General features: G+C 41.0%; 1 protein-coding gene across 2 annotated transcripts in view; it reads left to right on the top strand.

The window, feature by feature from the left end:
* Positions 1-22160, top strand: part of LOC127649569 (gastrula zinc finger protein XlCGF57.1-like) — a 112340-nt gene extending 90180 nt beyond the window's left edge. Inside the window, exons 1-3 of one of the 2 annotated variants that reach the window (XM_052134732.1) lie at positions 306-341; positions 566-721; positions 15460-22160. In XM_052134732.1, coding sequence (XP_051990692.1) covers positions 637-721; positions 15460-17081 — 1707 coding nt within the window. In that variant the 5' untranslated portion in view covers positions 306-341; positions 566-636 and the 3' untranslated portion in view covers positions 17082-22160. Of the gene's footprint in view, positions 1-305; positions 342-565; positions 722-15459 lie in introns of those variants that run through there. The other variant, XM_052134733.1, reaches the window with a different exon arrangement.
* The last annotated feature ends 1014 nt before the right edge of the window (positions 22161-23174 follow it).

The following is a 23174-nucleotide window of genomic DNA, read 5'->3' as shown; positions in this document are numbered from 1 at the left end:
GTAGCCACAATTGCACAACATTAATTTATTCATAAATTATAAATACATTTAGGAAATAAAAATGACATTGAATGTGCTGTTATTTTTATAATTATTATTAATATTTTATTTGCACTGGGTTATGTTAAAGTTTGTTCCACCAGAGATATTCAGCAAAGAATACAAACTGCCTACTGACACAGGCAACTTTATTAATTTATTATATTAATTTTGCGCTTTTAGTCAAAACGTCTCGGAATGAAAGGACTTTTATTATTTTTTTAATTGGAACATCCATGTGCTTTCGTGACGTCATTAGGGCTGCGCCGTGAATTCTCTTGTTGTTGTTTGACTGTAGAAAGGTCTGTGTGTTTCAGAGTTGAATGGGTTTAAAACTTTATTACCGAATACAAATATCATCGTAATGTTTTATGTGAAGTTCTGATAATTGTTCTCTCGTAATGCAGCAACATGTTTGTGTTATTTTCTGTGCTGCTTTACACATTTCTACATGAGAAAAAGAAAGAATAACTTCACATTTCTTTTTCTTTCTGTTGATTTTTCCAACATCTTCAACGTGATGAAGAATAGTTTCCAGATGAGGAAGAAAAACTCCAGATGAATCGACTGAGATCTGTGTGACAAACTGCTGTAAAGATGGAGTTTATTAAAGAAGAGAGTGAAGACATCAGTATTACACAAACATGTGGAATAAAAACTGAAGATACTGAAGAACAAAGAGGTTTGTATTTATTCTTGATTCATCATTAAAAGTTTTACTCCTAAAGATATTAATAGTACTTATGGAATATATTACAGTTGTGCTCAAAAGTTTGCATACCCTTGGAGATTTGCTAATATATGTACCGTTTTTAAAGACGAGTAAGCAGGCCAAACACATATATTTTATTTCTTATGGGATTCATATTCAACTGTAGGTTATAAGAAAGGCACAATCATAAAACAAAACATGGTAACAAAGTAAAAAATGGACCCCTGTTCAAAAGTCTGCATACCCTTAGTTCTTAATAATGTGTATTGCCCCCTTTAGCATCAATGACAGCGTGCAGTCTTTTGTAGTAGTTGTCTTATGAGGCCCCAAATTCTTGCAGGTGGTGTAGCTGCCCATTCATCTTAGCAAAATGTCTCCAGGTCATGCTAAGTTTTGGTCATCTTGAATGAACCACACATTTGAGATTTCAGGCTCCGTGATATTAAGGTCAGGAGACTGTGATGGCCACTCCAGAACCTTCACCTTTTTCTGCTGTAACCACTGGAGAGTCAACTTGGCCTTGTGCTTAGGGTCATTGTCATGCTGAAAAGTCCAAGAGCATCCCATGAGCAGCTTTCATGCAGAAGAATGCAAATTGTCTGCCAGTATTTTCTGATAACATGCTGCAATCATATTGCCATCAATTTTCACAAGATTCCCCATGCCTTTAGAGCTCACACACCTCCAAAACATCAGTGAGCCACCACCACGCTTCACAGTGGAGATGGTATTCTTTTCACTAGAGGCCTTGTTGACCCCTCTCCAAACATAGTGCTTATAGTTGTGACCATAAAGCTCTATTTTGGTCTCATCACTCCAAATTACAGCGTGCCAAAAGCTGTCAAGGTATTGTCAGGCATATTGTAACCAGGCTTTTTTGTGGCATTGTTGCAGTAAAGGCTTCTTTCTGGCAACTCGACCATGCAGCTAATTTTTGTTCAAGTATCATCGTATTGTGCTCCTTGAAACAAACACACCGTCTTTTTCCAGAGCAGCCTGTATTTCTCCTGAGGTTACCTCACGATTAGATTCGATTACAATTCAAAGGGTATCGATTTGATTATAAAATTATTCTGGATACATCACGATGCATCTTGTCCTTCAATTTCTTTCTTTTTTCAGTTTCCTCAAAATTTCTTTTTTATTCTCTATTTTCTCTTTCAGCTTTTTATTTAACAGCTGTTTCAAAAAATCAGAACGAGTCACGTTACATAAACTGGCCTGTTACCTTCATTATGAGCTGTGAACAAAACATGGAACATCCACAAGATTAAATAAATGCTTCTATAATTTAAAAGAGTATCTCAGTTTTTCAGTTTCTTTCTTAAGAACCTTATAAAAATCTCTTAAAATCACAAGAAAAATTATAATATTGGTTCCCCATCAATACACACTTAATACTAATACTTCAACTGATTATATTATTATTTTTGTTTAAGAATTGTAACAAGGCCAAACATTCAAGGGTATGTAAACTTTTGATCAGGGCCATTTGGGTGATTTCTGTTATCATTATTATTTAAAAAGGAGCCAAACAACTATGTGATAATAAATGGCTTCATATGATCACTATCCTTAAATAAAAGACATTGCATGATCAGTCATATTTTCAAAATCAATGCCAAAATTTTGAAATTTCTTCCAGGGTATGCAAACTTGTGAGCACAACTGTATAAAACTTGAGTTATCACAATATAAAAATGATACCAGCAAAATGTAATTATTCTCAATACAAAAAAATATGTAGTTTACTTTTGAACGCACTAGTTTTGCCTTTTAAAATGTTACTTTTCAATGTAAAAAATACATTAAACTGAGTGATGTTTTGCACTCCAATAATCCAGTGGAAACACAGAATTTAAAGGGAGAATTCGTAAAAAAAATAAAATTCTCTCGTAATTTACTCATCTTCATGCCAGTTACTTTCTTCTGCTGAACACATTTCAAGAAAAATATCTGTACTCAGTAGGTCCTTAAAATGCAAGTGGATGTTGATCAGACCTTTTGAATCTCCAAAAATCACAGACAGTCAGTATAAATGTCATCCATATGACTACATTTTCCATATGGTTAAATTAATGTCTTCTAAAATGTCACGATCGCTTTTGGTGCCAAAAATAGATCATTATTTAAGTACTCTTTAACTATCATTGCTTCAGCTATTTTTCTATTTTTCATTAACCCTCCTTTTTAGGGCTGCCCCCTTTTAGTCGACCAACCGTTAGTCGATGAGAAGAGTCTTGGTCGACCAAGTTTTGATTGGTCTGTTGGTCGTAAAAAAAAAACTGCACAGGACACTGACGAACACTGATATTACCGCTGGTTGGACGCTAGTTGGTACTATGGGGTAATCTTCGTTAAGCAGGGTTGGGGTTAAGCCTACACAATAAATCAAGACACCTTGATTTCAAACTTTTATATTATTTTAACTAAAAATTCAAATGAAACTGGGAAAAAATTAAGTGCAATTAAAATGTGTGTTGTTCAACTTTTTGAACAGTTGTCAACATCTCTCTGGCAAAGAACCTGCTTCATCTGTGCATTCTCTACTGGTCGGGTATTTCGGTGTCAGGGAAAATATATCATGTGTGTGAATAAATGTATTTTGTTCCCTCCTTCACGATATATATATATATATCTCGCAATATCCAATTATTCGGGGGGAACGGTGAATATTCTTGCTTTAGTGATTTTACATTTTAAATTAAATTAATTTAAAAAATGAAAAACTTAAATCAAATACATTTCTAAATTCAAATTGCACTCCAAATTAAACGAAAAATCTGCGTGTGTCTGCGTACAAATTATTTGTAATATTAATTTGATAATAATAGACTAATAATAATTGAATACAAGGGGAAAACAAGCCAAATATCATCTTGACATCAAAGGCATCATTTATTGGCGATCACTCTGACCATCATTGAGTGTTTTCCGTTGTTTTTCCGACACATTCAGGATCATTACAGCTATTGCCAATGCCACTTCAGTTCACTTCGTGCATGTGCTTGTAAAATTTATATTTTAAACCATTATTATGGTTTAGTATTTCTGTGTAATGTAGAACAGTGTTAGCAATGTAACTTATAACATTCTTTCTCAGCCCTGGAACTTAAACCATTTTCTGATGCCCCCCAAAAAATATATTTAAGTAATTAAATTAATATCATAAATGTGTGACTAGTCGACTAATGGCTTAAACTAACGACTTCTAGTCGACTAGGAAAATCTTTGGTCGGGGGCAGCCATACTCCTTTTATATTTGTGTCAAATTGACTAAACAAATTTGTGATCTCTTAAAAATATGATTTTTAAACTTAAATCTTTCCTAGATTTATTAGAAGAACACATAAATATGTACTTCACATGTTTCAGAGGTTTCAAAATCCCTGTACACATTTTGACCACATCGGTGATGTTTGGGGTAATTTTGATCACAACCTATTTTATGGTAACCTGGAAAAATTTACAGCTTTATTTTTCTCTACTGTTTTACCATTTCTTGCTAAATCTCTCCAATGATATTGTCAACTTATTACAAAAGTATCCCATACCTTTATGCCCTAACATGAGTTTTTCTCTATTAGAGCTTTTATGAGCTTCTGGTCCCCTCTAAGTGTTTCATGCCTCTGAAAACATCTTTTTGACTAATTGTGAATGCTTGATATCAGCAGCTTTTAATAATATAAAGGCAGAAAACAAGTATTTGTAAAAACAACATAATAATGTGTTTTCAATTACATTACTCCAATTACTATTTTTCCTATAAACATGATTCAAAAGGCATCGGTTTCAGATGCACTAAACATTTATAAACATTTAACATGTACATTGCAAACTTTGTGCAAGGGATTCTGAATTTGTGTTTGACATGCAACACACTATCAATAACGCCACAGAAAAAGGTATACACATTTGAATGAAATTATTAGGGCCCAAGCACTGAAAGTGCTCTTTACCAGCCATTTGAAAATACTGGATTGTGAAATACTCCTCCTAGGGGATTTATGTGACAGGGACCAAATCTGGGCAACATCATGCCAAGACATTGAAGCTGCTAAATTGTGAACAGATTTGTTATATTTCAAACAGTGTTGCCATGGCAAGGCGATAAATTAATGGCGAAGAATGAAAAAGAGGAAGTGCTCATATCTTCGCAGTGCATTGTGCAATTTAGGTCAAAATTGAGATTTACAGACCTGCCAACCTGTACGCATTTTACAGCAAGTACGCTGATATGATCTGTCACTCTAAACTATGCAAAAAGCTGGTGACTCCTTTTTGTTCAATTGTGCATGTGCAGTACTCAAATCTAACAGCAAGAGGCAGCAGCATCTACCTGCCGAAAAGCAAAAGAAGAAGAGTTCGACCAATCATAGCGCTGGTTCATTCCGCCAACTATCAAGCGGGGATGATTGACAAATGCATAATGTCAATAATTTCAAGAGATTGCAAATCGATAGCACCACAAAATTGGTTTTATCCCTCTCGTTCTTCCTCCGTCTGGCCTGTTCCTCAAGTGAGGACGGTACTTTTAACACCTTTGCAAAGGTAAACAGGCTGGGGTGGATGTGGAAAGTTGAAATTGTGAACCGAGTTAACTTCACGCAGAACTGCCAAACTTGGGAAAATATTTAACGTTAATAACGTTAGTCTAACGTTACATAATTTGCAAGCTAGCTTGCTTGTTCACCAGGCATTTAAGCTGGCAATGTAACGTTAAGTTATATCTTCCGTGTTTCACAGATTGTTAAACATGATTTTCCATATTCATAATTATTATAGGAGCCAAACCCGTCACCGTAATGAAGGAGCAGATCATGTCAGGATGAAAAAAGCGAGCACATGTGCCGCATAAATAACGTTACCTAGAAAGTTACCAGGAGGTGTGTGTGCCTTGCAGTTAAAATAATCATGACATCAGATGAGGAGGACACTGACAGGGAGAGAGAGAGAGCACATGTAGCACATTTGTTTAGAGGTACAGTCAAACTTTGTACACATATAGATCTCATCAAGCTGGACAACTTTCGTGCTGACAGTCATAAGCTCTGCCCAATAGGAAGCTGGCCATTTTGGATTGTTTGAAAAATGCATGCTCAGGAATTTGATATACTCCTCCCAGGTGTTTCATGTTGCAGGTACCAAATGTGGGCAACATCATGCCAAGACATTGACAATTTGCTAATTTGCAAAAGGATTTGTGATATATCTAACGGTGTTGCCATGGCGAAGCGAAAAAACGTCAAAAATGGAATAAGGAAATGTCTCATATCTTCCTCGTGCAGAAAATTAAAAACATAAGAATTTTGCCAAATGTTTGTCCTTGCAAGCTGATCACATTGATGTGACTATTGTGACTCACAGTTGTTGCGCCACCAACTGGCGGAAGGAAGTGTGTCTCTTTGAAATGACTTTGAAATATCCCTATTATGTTAACCTGAATTGCTTCAAAAATATTTAGAATAATGTCAAGACTTCAGATATATAATTTTGAAGGGATTCTTGATATTTTAAATACTGTTGCCATGGCAATGCATTCAATTTCATCATTCCTTTTTGTGCATATTCACATGTTTTGAGGTATTTGGCAAGCTTAGTTTTTAAAGTTTATTGTTAAAAAACATATATCTTAATTTTTATATAAATAAAATCTAATACAAATATAAACTGAAATGTAAAAATAATAGAAAACTATTTCATAATCTGTATATGTAATGAGTGGCAATTACAATAAATGTCCAATAGAGGGCATCCAAGCTCCATGAATGATTCCCAAAATGACAGGAGATTTTTGGTGTCCTGTCAAAGGGATCCCTGTTTTCGTACGGTATGTGTATGAAGTGTGTTAAGAACTACGTTCTTAAGTTTAACTATATTTCTAATTTCATGTGTTAAACATCTCCAGTTCTTGAGTCTGGAGTTTCTGCACTTGGGTTCATCATGGGTGGTGAGGAATTCTGTAATGATGTGCTGACAATAATGAAGAGACTATGACATGAAGATGAACCCTAGTGCAGTTTTATTTACAGATGTGCAAACAAAAAAACATAACTATACACGTGAACATAAACTTGACTTGACACAAACTAGACTTGACATAAACTTGAGACTTGACTTGACTATAAACATGACATGACTTGGGAGAACATAAACCAATGAACAAACAGAACACTAAACCAGATAGCAAGACTAAATTAACTTTAACCAATGAAAAGGCAAGACTAATAACAAAGTAATCAAACAATGAACCAATGAAATCAAGACAAATTAACTGGGGAAACACATAGCAAGATCACATGAGGGAACAGGAAATCACATCACCAGGAACAAACTTGAAAATAGAAACATGAACAAAACACATAAACATGACATAAAAAACATGAACAAAACACATATACGTGACATATGAGATAGAGATAGTCCTCAATAAGGAAATTTGTTTCCACCGTCGGTGCGTAGAAAAACAAACACAACAACACATACATATTAACCGTCAAAACAATCACAAACATGACATCATACCACAAATGCCAGAGCATACGATGGCATCATAATGGTTGATTACCTATGTGTTTAAAGCTCGTATAGCCATTGGATCAAAACTCCTACCATAACTGGCCTTTCTGCACATGGGTAGTCTATACCTGCAGCCAGAAGGAAGGAGGATGAAATACTGAAAAAGTGGATGGTCCGGATCATTTAAAATTGTATGTGCCTTCCAAAGCGTATTTAAAGTAACAGTCTGATAAATTTGGGGTAGGAATACCAAACATTTTTCTCATTAGATTTGTTATCTTTAAGAGTTTGTTCTTATTGGTAACTGTTAGCATATGTAAAAAACAAATGGCACCATACATAAGAACTGACTCAATAATACTTGGATACAGAAGCAGCAGAAGACTAGGCTGAACTGACAGATGTTTACGAATAAATGTCAGTCTCTGTTGACAGCACTTGTAAATACCTAGAGTGTGCCGATTGAAGCTGAGCTGTTTATCTAATGTAATGCCAAGATACCTGAAATGTTCCACCCTTTCCACCATCTCTCCATTAATGATAATACTGGAAGGCTGGATCAGTGTTTTGGAAGAGCTTAAAACCAGTTCCTTAGTCTTTGAAATATTAAGGAAACAAAGTTGTGGGGGAGGCGGATGCAGAGCCAGAATCCCACGTCATGGTTGACGAGTCTCTGTCTATGCCCATGACCACAGAGGTTGTTCCCGAGACTCAGTCCATACCCACGACCACAGAGGTTGCTCCCAAGACTCTGCTCATTTTCAAGACCAATCAGGTCTTTTCCCAGTCATCCAGGACACTTAGTTTCGAGCCTGCCCTGGGTTCATCTCTTGAGCCTCCCAGGGATCCACCTTCCACGACTTTGCTCCACGTCATGACCGCCACGCCAGAGTCGGCTCCATGCCAGGTCACAGCCACACCAGAGTCGGCTCCAGGCCAGGTCACAGCCACGCCAGAGTCGGCTCCAGGCCAGGTCACAGCCACGCCAGAGTCGGCTCCAGGCCAGGTCACAGCCACGCCAAAGTTAGCTTAGTGTGACTGTGGCAGTGTTTACATCAAGTGTGGAAAAAACATTTATTGTGGGAAGAGAGGTAGAGACAGCAGTGGAAAGGCGAGAGGGTGAAAGAGAACGGAGGTTACGGTGAAAAGAAACTGTGGCAGCGGGGGCATGGTCAAGCGCCCGTCCGGGAGAGAAAAGCGGTAAGGGCGCTCACACCTGAGCTAAATTATGTCTAACACCTGTCTCTAATTGCAGTAGAGCGAGGAGAGCGGATAAAAAGCCAGCAGCCACAGAGCAGAGGGAGACCGACCTACAGCAACCCAGCGTTTCTGTGTTGATGTGTGTGTGTGTGCACATTATAAAAGACAATAAAAAAGGCTTACCTTGTGCCGGAGACCTGTTTTCCTGTCCTCTTTTGGAGAAAGTTACTACACTGGTGCCGAAACCCAGGAACTTTGATAATGGAACAGAGTCGCCCCATAGAGTCCTCCCAGCTGGCGGAAGTCCTCCAGTCCCTCGCGACACTCCATCAGAGCCACCAACAATCCCTGCTTGAGCTCCGGCAAGACCAGGACCGTCGGTTCTTCGAAATCATGCGGGCTCAAGCAGAGGACCGGCACGCCATCCGGAGCCTCCTCAGCCAGGAGGCCGCCGCAGCCGCGACCCCGGACACCCGCGCCACATTGCCCCCACCCGCGTTACAGAAGATGGGGCCGGCAGATGATCCAGAGGCGTTCATCGATCTGTTTGAACGAACGGCGGAAATTTGGGGGTGGCCCCAAGACCAGTGGGCAGCCCGCCTAGTCCCTCTCTTGTCCGGGGAAGCACAGCTCGCGGCGCAACAACTGCCGGCAACAAGCCTCCTGGCTTACCATGATCTGAGGAAAGCCATCTTGCAACGGGTTGGTCGGAGCCCGGAAGAAAGTCGCCAGCTCTTCCGGGCCTTGAAGCTCGAAAAGCCGACCGCCCGTTTGCGTTCAGCTCAGCGGCTCCGTGATGCCTGTCGGAGGTGGCTGCTCGCGCGGGACCGCGACGTCGAGGAACTAGTCGACCAGGTGGTACTGGAGCAGTTTGTCCAGCGTTTGCCCCGGAAGACGGCCGAGTGGGTCCAGTGCCACCGCCCGGCGTCGCTGGAGGAAGCTGTCCGACTCGCGGAGGACCACATGGCGGCGATTCCCAGGGCGGATGAGCCCTCTCTCTGTCTCCCCTTCCCCTGTGTCTTCCCCTGTTTTTTTCCCTCCCTCTTCCCTCTCGCTCTGCTCTCTCCCCAGGGTCCGTTCCTGCCCCCGCAGGCGCGGAGCGTTTGTAAGACCAGCTTCCCGGCCTTGGGAACATCCGCCTAGCCCTTCCCCATCCTTCAGCCGCTCTCCTCCTCAGGTGGGGGCACCCGCCAGCACGGGTGCGCCGCAGCGCCTGGGCCGGTCTGCTGGAGGTGCGGAGACCCGGACCACTTCCGGGATCAGTGTCCGCTGATGGAAATAGGGGCAGTGGTGCGGGTCTCCGATGTTCCACAGGATGCCCCGATCGGGCTGGAGCGCATGCAGATTCGGTAAGAATCCAGGGGGTACATACCAAGCTTTGTTGGATACCGGCTGTAACCAGACCACCATCCACCAACGCTTGGTTCAACCCGGGGCTTTGGGCTCAGCTAAACTGGTGAGGGTAAGGTGTGTGCATGGGGATATTCACAAGTATCCCGTGGTGACTCTGGCGATCAAATTCAGGGGAGAAAAACATAGTGTGGAGGCAGCGGTTAGTTCCCGCCTCACCCATCCGCTAATTTTGGGTACGGATTGGCCGAATTTTAGAAAGTTATTGGAGGGAGTTTGTGCGGATGGGTCCTGCGTGAAAGTGAAGGGGTGTGTGATGTGCGATGCTTTGGCGGGGGAGGCGGAGCCAGGGCCGTCCTCTGCTGCTCCGAGTGACGTGGGAAGGGGCGAGGTGGACGCTCCTCCTCTCCGGGAATTCTCGGAGGGGGACTTCCCCTTGGAGCAATCGCGGGATGAAACCCTTAAGCACGCCTTTGACCAAGTGAGAGTAATCGATGGTCAACATCTCCGGCCGGGTGTCGCCGTTTCATACCCGTATTTTTCACTTATTAAAGATCGGTTATACAGGGTGACGCAGGACGCTCAAACAAAGGAGGAAGTAACCCAATTATTGATTCCACGGAGCCGCCGGAAATGGTTTTCCAGGCGGCTCACTATAATCCCATGGCCGGTCACCTAGGGGAACGGAAAACACTTCTCCGTCTAATAGCCCGTTTCTATTGGCCGGGCATTGGCGGTGACGTCCGCAGGTGGTGTGCGGCGTGCCGTGAATGTCAGTTGGTAAACCCACCGGCCACCCCAAAAGCGCCATTGCGCCCTCTACCGTTAATCGAGGTCCCCTTCGAAAGAATTGGGATGGACCTCGTCGGCCCATTAGAACGGTCAGCACGCGGACATCGCTCGTGTTAGTCCTAGTGGATTACGCGACGCGATATCCGGAAGCAGTGCCTCTGAGCAACATCTCCGCACGTAGTGTTGCAGGGGCACTCTTCAAGATAATCTCCGGTGGGGATTCCGAAAGAAATCCTCACCGATCAAGGCACGACTTTTATGTCACGAACACTTCGCGAACTTTACGAGCTCTTGGGCATCAAATCGATTCAGCACTAGCGTTTACCATCCTCAGACAGATGGCCTAGTGGAACGATTTAATAAAACGCTCAAGAACATGATTCAGTAAATTGCATACACGATGACGCTAGGAATTGGGATAAGTGGCTAGACCCCTGTTGTTTGCAGTACGAGAGGTCCCGCAAGCCTCCACGGGTTCTCCCCGTTTGAGCTGCTGTACGGGCGACGCCCGCGGTGTCCTTGACGTCATCCGCTGGCGTGGGAGGAGGGACCTTCTAACAGTAAAAATGAAATTCAGTTCGTTCTCGATCTTAGAGCAAAACTCCACACACTGGGGCAACTAACACAGGAGAATTTGCTCCAAGCTCAAGAACGCCAACGCCGGCTGTATGACAGGGGTGCTCGGCTACGGGAATTTGCACCGGGAGACAAGGTACTCAGTATTACTCCCAACATCGAGCTCTAAATTACTCGCCAAGTGGCAAGGACCCTTTGAGGTCACACGACGAGTGGGGATCTCGATTATGAGGTTAGACGTACCGATAGAGGGGGCGCGCCAAATTTATCACCTCAACCTCCTGAAATTATGGAGGGAGGAGCGGCCTCTGTGACGCTGGCCACGGTAGTTCCGAGAGGGCGGAGCTCGGACCGGAGATAAACAAAAACTACAATCTCAACACTCCGGTTCCTTGTGGAGACCAACTCTCACCGCGGCAGCTCACAGAGGTTTCTGAATTACAAAAAGAATTTGCGGACGTGTTTTCCCCTCTACCGGGCCGCACAAACATCATACAGCACGAGCCGGCGCGGTGGTGCGTTGCCGCCCCTATCGCTTACCCGAACATAAAAAGAAAATAGTACGGGAGGAATTAGATGCGATGCTTGATATGGGCGTAATAGAGGAATCCCACAGTGATTGGTCCAGCCCGGTTGTTCTTGTTCCCAAGAGTGATGGGTCTGTTCGATTCTATGTGGATTACAGAAAAGTCAACGCGGTGTCTAAATTTGACGCGTACCCAATGCCCCGTGTTGATGAACTGCTCGATCGGTTAGGTACTGCTCGATTTTATTCGACCTTGGATTTAACGAAGGGTTATTGGCAGATCCCCTTGACACCAATGTCCCGTGAGAAAACAGCCTTCACTACGCCGTTTGGATTACACCAATTTGTGACGCTTCCTTTCGGTTTGTTTGGGGCACCAGCCACGTTTCAGCGACTCATGGATCGGATCCTCAGACCGCACACCGCGTACGCCGCTGCCTATTTAGATGATATTATCATTTACAGCAATGATTGGCAGCGGCACATGCAACATCTGAGGGCCGTCCTGAGATCGCTGCGGCGGCGGGCTCACCGCAAACCCCAAGAAGTGCGCGGTTGAGCGTGTGGAGGTACGGTATCTGGGGTTCCACTTGGGTCATGGCCAGGTGCGTCCCCAAATTGATAAGACCGCGGCGATTGCGACTTGCCCTAGACCTAAGACCAAAAAGGGGTGAGGCAGTTCCTGGGGCTGGCTGGCTATTACAGAAGATTTGTACCCAATTATTCGGACGTCACCAGCCCGCTGACTGACCTCACTAAAAAGGGGCTCCAGATCCGGTCCAATGGTCAGAGCAGTGCCAACAGGCGTTCACGCAGGTTAAAGCTGCACTTTGTGGGGGCCGCTTTTGCATGCACCTGACTTCTCTCTCCCTTTGTATTGCAGACGGACGCTTCAGACAGAGGGCTGGGGGCCGTACTTTCGCAGGTGGTGGAGGGAGAGGAGCGCCCGGTGCTGTACATTAGCCGGAAGCTCTCCTTAAGGGAGACTAAGTACAGCACCATAGAGAAGGAGTGTCTGGCCATCAAGTGGGCGGTCCTCACCCTCCAATACTACCTGCTGGGGCGGGCCTTCACCCTCTGCTCGGATCATGCCCCACTGCAGTGGCTCCACCGCATGAAAGATACTAACGCCCGGATCACCCGTTGGTATCTGGCCCTCCAGCCTTTTAAGTTCAAGGTGGTCCACAGACCGGGGGTGCAGATGGCTGCCGCTGACTTCCTCTCCAGAAATGGGGGGGGAGTGGTAGGCAGGCCGGATGACGCCCCGGCCTGAGTCGGGCGGTGGGGGTATGTGGCAGCGGGGGCATGGTCAAGCGCCCGTCCGGGAGAGAAAAGCGGTAAGGGCGCTCACACCTGAGCTAAATTATGTCTAACACCTGTCTCTGAGCAGAGGGAGACCGACCTACAGCAACCCAGCGTTTCTGTGTTGATGTGTGTGTGTGCACACATTATAAAAGACAATAAAAAAGGCTTACCTTGTGCCGGAGACCTGTTTTCCTGTCCTCTTTTGGAGAAAGTTACTACAGAAACCAACCACAAGTGGCCTACCATCCTCTGACAAGGAGGACAGCAGGACATCCAACTCCTCAAGAAAGTTTGTCAGCTGACCTGGAGGGTGAAAGATGACAAAAACATGTATTTTTGTGGGTTGCATTGTAGTAATGGTATGGAATTCAAAACATTTATTGTTACATAGTGAAGACTGTTGTGAAAAAGTCCAGTTGCAAACCTACCGGTATGTCGAGGGGGTGTGAGAGAAGAAGTTGTTGGAGAGAGTAGCAGGTGTTGCTGTGTCCTCTGGACGTATCCATATCTCCGTCAGTGCCAGGATGCTGAGGGTGGATTGTGTGTCAAAGGCTGGAATGAAGTCAGCTTTGTTCACAGCTGACTGGCAGTTCCAGAGTCCGACTGAGAACGAGAGCGGAGCAGGTGCTGAAGTGCAAAGTAACCGTAGGTTGTGTGGGTTGCATTTGGTCTTGCATCTATATCGTGTAAACGTCTGTAACAGATAACAGGGATGTGCTTGAAGGCATGTGCTATTTGTAAAGTAGACATATTAGTATGTAGAAGGAAAATAAGTGAAGAGATAAAAGTAAAAGATACTTAAGTGTAATGGTGAGTGGCACCTTGTTGGTGTCCTTGCTCGGTGGACTCGCACAGGAAGACTCGTTGATCTTTACACAAAAAGGTCTTCACATGAGGAGGGATCATATATACATGATTTTAATGAGCCATTCAGTGGAAAAAAGCAGGACACTGTTTACAGATTAAAGAAAAACAATGATAGTTTTACACACACTGGATAACTAACTCTAAATCTAGCAGTGAATACTCTGGGACAAGTCAAATCAATATAGCACACACACAACAACACACGTTTAAGTGACTCAAGTTCAAGACAATAAACAAATAGCATGAGTCTAGCAATGAATACCACTCTGTAACAACGTAAAACCATTAAATAAAAACACTTACAACTGCAGAATCCTGTAGATAGATTGCTTTTCCTGAATGACTATGAATCTAGTGGATTAAGTATCTTACATGGCGCTGGACACGCCTTAATGCTACTTGGCACAACAAAGCTGGTCACATGGTCAATCGAAACTAAGGGTTGCACGAGGTGATAAGCGCGACCATCAAGATCATCATCTTTCACTGTCAAGATCATCATCTTTCAATCATTAGATAAAAACTCTTAATCGAATTGAATCGTTTTCAGAGTGAATAAAAACATGTTTTGTCTCTTATCTCAAGAATCAGTGAAATATGTTTAAAGAATAATTGTATTCTTTCATAATCACTCAACAAACTCAGCCTCATTAAAATCCATGTGACTTTCTTTCTTATGCAGAACATAAAAGGGGAAAAATAATAATATCCCTCAATCTCAATACTCAGTTCATAGAGACTCGCTTTAAATCTTAAAACAGGACCCTAAAGTGTCAAAAGATGTCCATGTGGCTGGTGCGTCATATTGTTTGTCTTATCAAGGTATACAAATTGTTGTCACATTCATGTTTATACCACACAAACATGAAGTTAATCTTTTAGCTTTGTGAAGCTTTTTTTAAATGGAAAAAATAAGGAAATAATAAAGGAATAGATCACCCCAAAATGATCATTCTCTCATCTTTTACACACCTTTTTATCATCTCAAACTCGAATGACTTGTTCTTCTGCAGAACATAAATTAAAACAAATATAATTGATGTAAGATGTGTTAATATCCATATAATTGAAGTAAACGGGGTCTAAAACTTCCAAGCTCTAAAAATAACAAAGGTTTCATAAAAGTAATTCATATGACTAGAGTGGTTTAATCCATGTCTTCTGAAGAGAAATAAGCAGTTTTGGGTGTGAAACAGACCAAAATGTGTATCTGTAGTCGACATCTTGGTTCGATCATGATTTGAAGCACAATTACACTTCTCGCTTGACACATTCAGGACGCTGTACACACAGAACACATGGATTAAACCACTCGAGTTGAATTAATTACCTTTACGGTGCCTTTTAGTAATTTTTGGTGCTTAATAGTGTTGAACCCCTTGACTTAAATTGTATGGATATATTCACATCGTAATTCCATTAAAATATCTTAATTTGTGTTCCTCTGAAGAAAAAAAGTCATACAAGTTTGAGATGCATAAGGGGGAGAAAATGATCATTTTGTACTTTTATCATAACTATTTCTTTAATTGTTCTTGAATTTATTTTTAACAATTTCATATTTTTATTTTAGACCTGATGGAGCTGAAAGAGGAAAGTCAAGATCTGAATGAAGAGGAGAAACATCAGTATCAGATGCCTGTTGATGTTATTACTGGTGATCAATCTTTTAGTGGCTCACAGACTGAAGAAACCAAATCCAAAAAATCTTTCACTTGTTCTCAGTGTGGAAAGAGTTTCACTCGTCAAGGAAGCTTGAATCGTCACATGAGAATTCATGCTGAAATGCCTCCTTACACATGCAATCATTGTGAAATGAGTTTCAAATGCAAAATATCCCTCCTTAGACACATGCAAGTTCATATTAGAGTGAAATCTTTCATATGCAAGCGGTGTGGGAAGAGTTTCACTCGTCAAGGAAGCTTGAATCGTCACATGAGAATTCATGCTGAAATGCCTCCTTACACATGCAATCAGTGTGAAATGAATTTCAAATGCACAATATCCCTCCTTAGACACATGCAAGTTCACATTAGAGTGAGATCTTTCATATGCCATCGGTGTGGAAAGAATTGCGAAGGTAGAAGAGGTCTTGAAAAACACATGCGTATTCACACTGAAGTGGACAGTTACGTATGCTATCAGTGTGGAAAGAGTTACACGTTGAAACAAAGTTTGAAACGTCACTTGAGAAATCACACTGGAGAGAGGCTTTTCACATGCCGTCAGTGTGGAAAGAGTTTCACACAAAAAGGAAGCCTAAATATCCACATGAGAATTCACACAGGAGAGAAGCCTTTTACCTGCCATCAATGTGGAAAGAGTTTCGTAAAGAAAGACAACCTGAGGCAACACATGAGAATTCACAAAGAAGAGAGGCCATTCACATGCCGCCAGTGTGGGAAGAGTTTCAAACAAAAATGTAGCGCATATATCCATAAGAGAATTCACTCTGGAGAGAAGCCTTTCTCTTGCTGTCAGTGTGGAAAGAGTTTCATAAAGAAAGCAAGCCTTAAGAGACACACGAGAATTCACACTGGAGAAAAGCTCTTCACATGCCTTTACTGTGGAAAGAGTTTCTCACAAAATGGAAATCTTAATATCCACATGAGAATTCACACTGGAGAGAAGCCTTTCATATGTCATCATTGTGGAAAGAGTTTCACACTAAATGGAAGCCTTAAAATCCACATGAGAAATCACACTGGAGAAAAGCCCTACAAATGCCCTCGCTGTGGAAAGAGTTTCACACAGAATGGAAATCTGAAAATCCACATGAGAATTCACACTGGAGAGAAGCCTTTCATGTGTCATCATTGTGGAAAGAGTTTCACACTAAATGGAAGCCTTAAAATCCACATGAGAAATCACACTGGAGAAAAGCCCTTCACATGCCCTCACTGTGGAAAGAGGTTCACACAGAATGGAAATCTTAAAATCCACATGGCAATTCACACTGGAGAAAAGCCCTTCACATGCACTCACTGTGGAGAGAGTTTCAAATTAAAAAGAGACTTTAATTACCACATTGGAATTCACGCTAGAGAGAAACGTTTTCATGTGCCCTCAGAATCAGAACCAGAAGGAGCTTTATTGCCAAGTTGTCTCACAGACTCAAGGAATGTGTCTTCAGTGACAGAAGCTTCCAGTACACCCAAACCCAAAATAGATTATTCCTCTTGGTTTTTAGAATAACTTATTTGTCAGAAAACATCATTTCTACACTTAATTTTAATATAATGGTGTAACAATATTTTTAAATTACCCAATTAAGCAGCCACAAAGTACCCCTGATTTCATTCATTTCATCAGTTTCTCATAATATTTTTTGTCACACTTTTGATTTACACAATTATGTTATGCAATCTCGTTAACAATGGCATGTGTAAACATGCAAAATGTTAAGTAGTTATGTAAAAAGTAATTAAGCAAAAGCTCCACTCTTTACCACAATGGTTACCCAACGTAACAGAATTGGTTCTAAATCCCAAAATCACTGAACACCTTTGTCTTTTCTCATCTTGCTCATAAACATAAAATAACATATAATAACTTAATTTAAAAAATGTTACCCTCCCGATCAAGTACCACACAAAGCATGCTGGGAACTATAAATCCCCCCTACCCAGTTTAAGTTATGTCAACAACAAATGTGTTTATGAAATACCAACACAAACGTATTAAGTACAACTCAATTTAAAACATTTAAGTAGATTGGATACAATTAAATTAAGTTCAATTGTAAATTAAATGATTGTAGGGGGCTTGGTAGCTCAACAAGTAAAAACACTGACTACCACATCTGGAGTCGCAATTTAGAATCCAGGGCATGCTGAGTGACCGCTGGATGTCACAGAGAGTTGCGTGAAGCCTCCACACGGACTAGGTCTCCGCGGCAACGCGCTCAACAAGCCACGTGATAAGATGCGCAAATTGACATGCTTAGATGCGGAGGCCGAGTCCATGTCATTTGTGATGCACTGAAATAAAAAACAAAAGATGTAGCCAGAGTTTGTTTCTCTATGTTCCCCAACACACACATGCACAACACACTTATCAGTTAACCAATATGCTTTAATGGATCGGTTACCGAGATAACTTGCAAGAAGAAAAAAAAAGACAGATATGTAGCAACGTATTAGAAACTAAAAAGGGACTTCCGGTGACGTCATGACCGAGGCTCACAACAAACAACCAAAATGGCCACCGCTTGAAAGGACAGAGTGCTAAAAAAGACGACCAACAATGTCAAAATGACACAGGACACAACAAAGAGAACATGGCGACAGTGATAGCCGAGCTGTGCATGTTAAGAAAGGAACACACTGAAGCCTCAAAAGATAATAAAGACACTTTATCAAGGGTAGAATCTGCACTCAGCGAAGTAGCTGAAAGAAACACAAAACTTGAGCAAAATATGACAGATTACGAACAGAGACTGAGTGACGCAGAAAACAAGACACAACGAAATGAGAGAGCCCTTTGCTATCTGTTACGAAGAGATGCTAGCCTATCAGCAAAATGTGAAGACCTAGAGTCCAGAGCCAGACGGAATAACATCCGTATACCAAGCGAGCCCTCCGAGATCTATTATCATCAGATTCCTGGACTACAGCATCAATGAACTGGTCATTCAAGCGGCATGGAAACACCGGGGAGGAGCGACATATAAAGGGAAGAAGATCTTTTTTGACCAGGACTACACGTCAGACATCCAGAAGAAACGTAAGCAAGTAAGGGATGTGATAAAGCAGCTTAAAGAGAAGAACATGAAACCTCAATCGCCATTTCCTGGAATCCGGAGCGAAGACCTTGCGGATGCAACCACGACACTTGAAGAGATGGGTATTCAAGTCCAAATAGACGAACGCGAGAGGCTCCAGGTGGAACTTTCATGGAATAGCTGGAAGGCCACGACATCAAACCGGGAGAACTTAAAGACCAACGCGGATCTGAAGAGCTTTCTTCACGGTGAAAATGTAACCACAAATTAAACAAATTTGGACTGTGAGGAGAGTTTATGTTAAAAATTAAAACATAAGGACGTGACACGAACTTACTTTACAGGAAAATTCCGTTCTGGCTAGTTATGTTATTGTAATTTAAAAACACGATGTTAAAAGGGATTCTCCTCTGCCGTGGAGCTTTCCCCTTTTTTTGTTAATTTCTCTCCTCCTTTCTGCTATGGTTAGTGGAGGCCATAGCAAAGGCAACTTGTGTACGTGTAACCTAGTTGCAGCACTATGTGCACAACCACGGAGAGACCGGTATGCTTGTTGGTCAGTCGGGTTTTTGGAAGTTTGTACTTTTCTTTGTATGTTTTTGTTGGATGTTATTGTATATAATTCTTACAACTATGCAGTCAAATAGGGTGCTTTATGAACAAGGGTATAATTTTGGAAAATATATGTTAACTCTTAAAGACAGAATAGAGGGGTATTGTTATCCACATGGATAAGTTGACCATGGTGAGCTAAAATGTCCATGGATTAAACCATTCTATCAAAAGGAAAAAAATATTCTATCAGTTAAAGGAATTGCAATGTACAAAGCACAAGCCAACCGAACAGTTTCTAAAGTTACACACCCAACATCAGGCAGAACAGTATCTCATCCCAAAGATGTAGTTGATGCCTTAGCATAATTTTACCAAAACCTATACAATGAACCCAGATTACAAACAACAGATGATACTAAAACTTTCCTGGCCGGATTTGGCCTCTCCACATTATCAGAGGAAGCGTCACTACATATGATAACAGACATTACAGAAATAGAAATAAAAAGCAATAGCAATAAAAAGATAAAAAAATATTAAATCTCAAGGAGTTGACGGACTCCCTGGCGAGTTCTATAAATACTTCATAGAAAACTTAGCACCGATATTAATTAGCGTGTTTAGATATTCTCTCTCCAAGAATAATCCTCCTGAGACATGGTCACAGGCCATTTTATCTGTGATTCATAAAGAAGGAAAAGATCCAACACTCTGTAAGGGATACAGACCCATTAGTCTGATATGCAATGACCAGAAATGATAAATTAAGACTATAAATAAGAATAAAAACTAAATTAAGTATTTTAGCAAGGAGAGTTCAAGAACATATTACAACATTGATTAACCCAGACCAAACAGGGTTCATTCCCAACAGACAGGGAGCTAATAATATAAGAAGAACTTTCAACATTACCTGTGCCAAAAAAAAAAACAAGCAGACATTAATGCTAATGAGTTTTGATGCACAGAAAGCATTTGATACGGTGAACTGGGACTTTTTATATAAAACATTATCCGTAATGGGATTTCACACAAAGTTTGTACAATGGGTCAGAGCTATATACACAAATCCAAAGGTGCGTGTCAGAGTAAACAGATGCTGTTGTGAGTTTTTTTTACTTATAGAGGGGAGTGAGGCAAGGAGAATGCCTCAGTCCCCTGCTCTTTGCTATTAACATTGAACATTTGGCAGCATCTATAAGATGGAATAAGGAAATAAAAGGCATAATGGACATGGGAAATAAAGAACATAAGATATCTCTTTATGCAGACGATATCCTGACTTATATAAGTGATCCAATCATTTCTATTCCTGTGCTGATTAATACCTTAAAGGAATATGGAGAACTTTCTGGCTACCAGGTCAATCAGTCAAAATCAGAGGCAACTATGTTAGTTGGACAATGGCCTGTGCGACTGGAAGAATAGAAACTATAAGAATGTCCTACCAAGATTACTCTTTCTCTTCCAATTATTACCTGTATATGTTCCCATCCCCCCATTCAATTTTACTACATTAGACAAATGGCTATCCAAATTTTTATGGCAAGGCAAACGACCCAGACTTAAATTTGGAAGACTGCTTTGCCTAATCTGAAAAAATATTATTGGGCAGCCCAACTCCGATCAAAGGTTGCTTGGATATGCCAAGAAACTGACACTATATGGGTGGGAATGGAGCAGAGTGAATATCCAGATATGCCACTGGACATTTGGGGGGAAAAGGTTACTAATGTATGGATAAAAAATATGGTCAGTTGTGAGAAAACTACAACTTCCTATGACAATATCCAGAGCTATAAAGATAACAAACATCATAGATTTCCCTCCAGCTACATTTGATAAAGGATTTCAAAGATGGAGAGAGGTGTGTTTAGTGGTTTTAGACCAGCTGTTTGAGGGAGCTGTTCTAAAAACATTTGAACAGCTCAGAGACAAATATGATCTACCAAATCAAGACTTTTTCAGATACATTCAAATAAGACATTATCTACACAGACTTCTCCCCACCACCAATATCTGCTCCCCACCATCCAAGACAGAGCATTTAATCATATCAACAACTGAAGAAACAGTGAAAGCAAAGTTCATATCACATATATACAGGATATTACAGGAAGAATTAAAAGAAAATAATCTAGATATTAAAGAAAAGTGGGAATTAGAGATGAATACAATGATTTCTGATAAGCAATGGGAGATTTCTTGTGGTCAGGGACATTCCAGTAGCCCTAACTGGAAAGAATTTGGATGGAAGAATAAAATGAGGTATTTTAAAACTCCAGCTATAACATCAAAGAGTAGCAATACCTCAGAACAATGTTGGAGGGGCTGTGGCTCATTGGGAGACCACACACATATATTTTGGGACTGTCCAAAGCTATCAGAATACTGGCAAAATGTACAAAAGGAAATCATTTTTTTTTTTTTTTGTCTATATATGTACCGTTCAAACCATCACACTTTATATTAGGAGTACTGCCAGATGACCTTGAAGAAAATAGCCAAACATATTTATTGAGAGTCCTCCTGATAGCAAACAAAGTAATAACATCCTCCTGGCTGAAGCCACACCCTCCCACAATAACACAATAGAGGGAAAGAATTCAGGATACTTACCACATGGAATATATGACTGCATTATTACAACTGAAAGCAGACGTATTCTTGAACAAATGGACCCCCATTGCCTTACATTTTCATCTGATATGATATTATGATATGCAAAACTGTTTATTTATTTTATTATTTTTTTCTTTATAAAGGCAGTGGTTATTTCTAACATGCAAGTTACTCCACTTATTTCTCTGTACCCATGTAATACTATGTATATTGTTAAGATAATGAACGATCCCTGCTTACACCCTTTAATGTTATGCTTTGCCTCCGATGACTGAGATCCATGGACTAATAGCCCTTTAAGAGGTATGCTTGTGGCACTTTATTGTACTGTAAATAAGATGTGTTGTGATATATTGTATGACTGCACTGGATAAAAGGAAATAAAAAGAAGTAAAAAAAAAACTAAAAACTAAACAAAGCAGTTTCACATGGAACTTTACAACTGGTAAAATCAAACATGGCTTCTCCTTTCCCCTTTAGTGGAAGAGTTGGTGCAGTCAAGCCGGTGCAGTTTCATCATGGTTAAAATAAAGAACTTTTAGAATTAAGCCAAGTCACCCACACAATATCTCTCAATATGTATAGTACTAAAAACAACAAATCACAAAATAAAAATAATGAAAAATGGTATTAATAATATTAAGGCCTTTTAGGCTTAATGTACTGTATACACACTAGTAGGTGATTATTGCTGTAGTCTCTTGGTCCATGCAGTGTTGTCAGCTTGAACCAGAAACCCTATCATCTGGGTTGTCTGTAATAGCTTAATAAATTAACTGTAAATATTTTAATATAAAAATATTTATTTATCACTAAAGCAATCAGCAAATCTAAACTGATTAAATAAAACCGCACCTATTTATTATTGATTTACTGTATTTTCAACTTGCTTAAATGTGCACTTAGTAATTCTTTCCTCATTTATAAAGTTTAACTCCTTAAAACATGAATTGTAATTTTGCAATATACACCAATGTGCCAAAACAATATGACCACCAGCCTATTATGCTGTTGGTCCTCTGTGTGCCGCCAAATTAGCACCGACCTGCCGAGATATAGACTCTACAAGACCCCTAAAGGTGTCCTTTGGTATCTGGCACTAAGACAGTACCAGCAGATCAAGTTCTGTAAGTTGCTAGGTGAAGCCGCCATGGATCGGAATTGTTTGTTCAGCACATTCCACAGATGCTCAATCGGATTGAGATCTGGGGAATTTGGATGCCAGGGCAACACTTTGAACTCTCCATTATGTTCTTCAAACTATTCCAGAACAATGTGTGCAGTGTGGCAGGGGACATTATCCTGCTTAGAGACATGCCATCAAGAATACCATTGCCATGAAGGGGTGTACCTGGTCTGCAATGATGTTTAGGTAGGTGACATGTGTC

This window comes from Xyrauchen texanus, chromosome 9 (assembly GCF_025860055.1).
Source record: "Xyrauchen texanus isolate HMW12.3.18 chromosome 9, RBS_HiC_50CHRs, whole genome shotgun sequence".
Classification (NCBI taxonomy): domain Eukaryota; kingdom Metazoa; phylum Chordata; class Actinopteri; order Cypriniformes; family Catostomidae; genus Xyrauchen; species Xyrauchen texanus.
The sequence above is the reverse complement of the archived record's forward strand: the minus strand, read 5'-3'. Positions and strand labels throughout refer to the sequence as shown.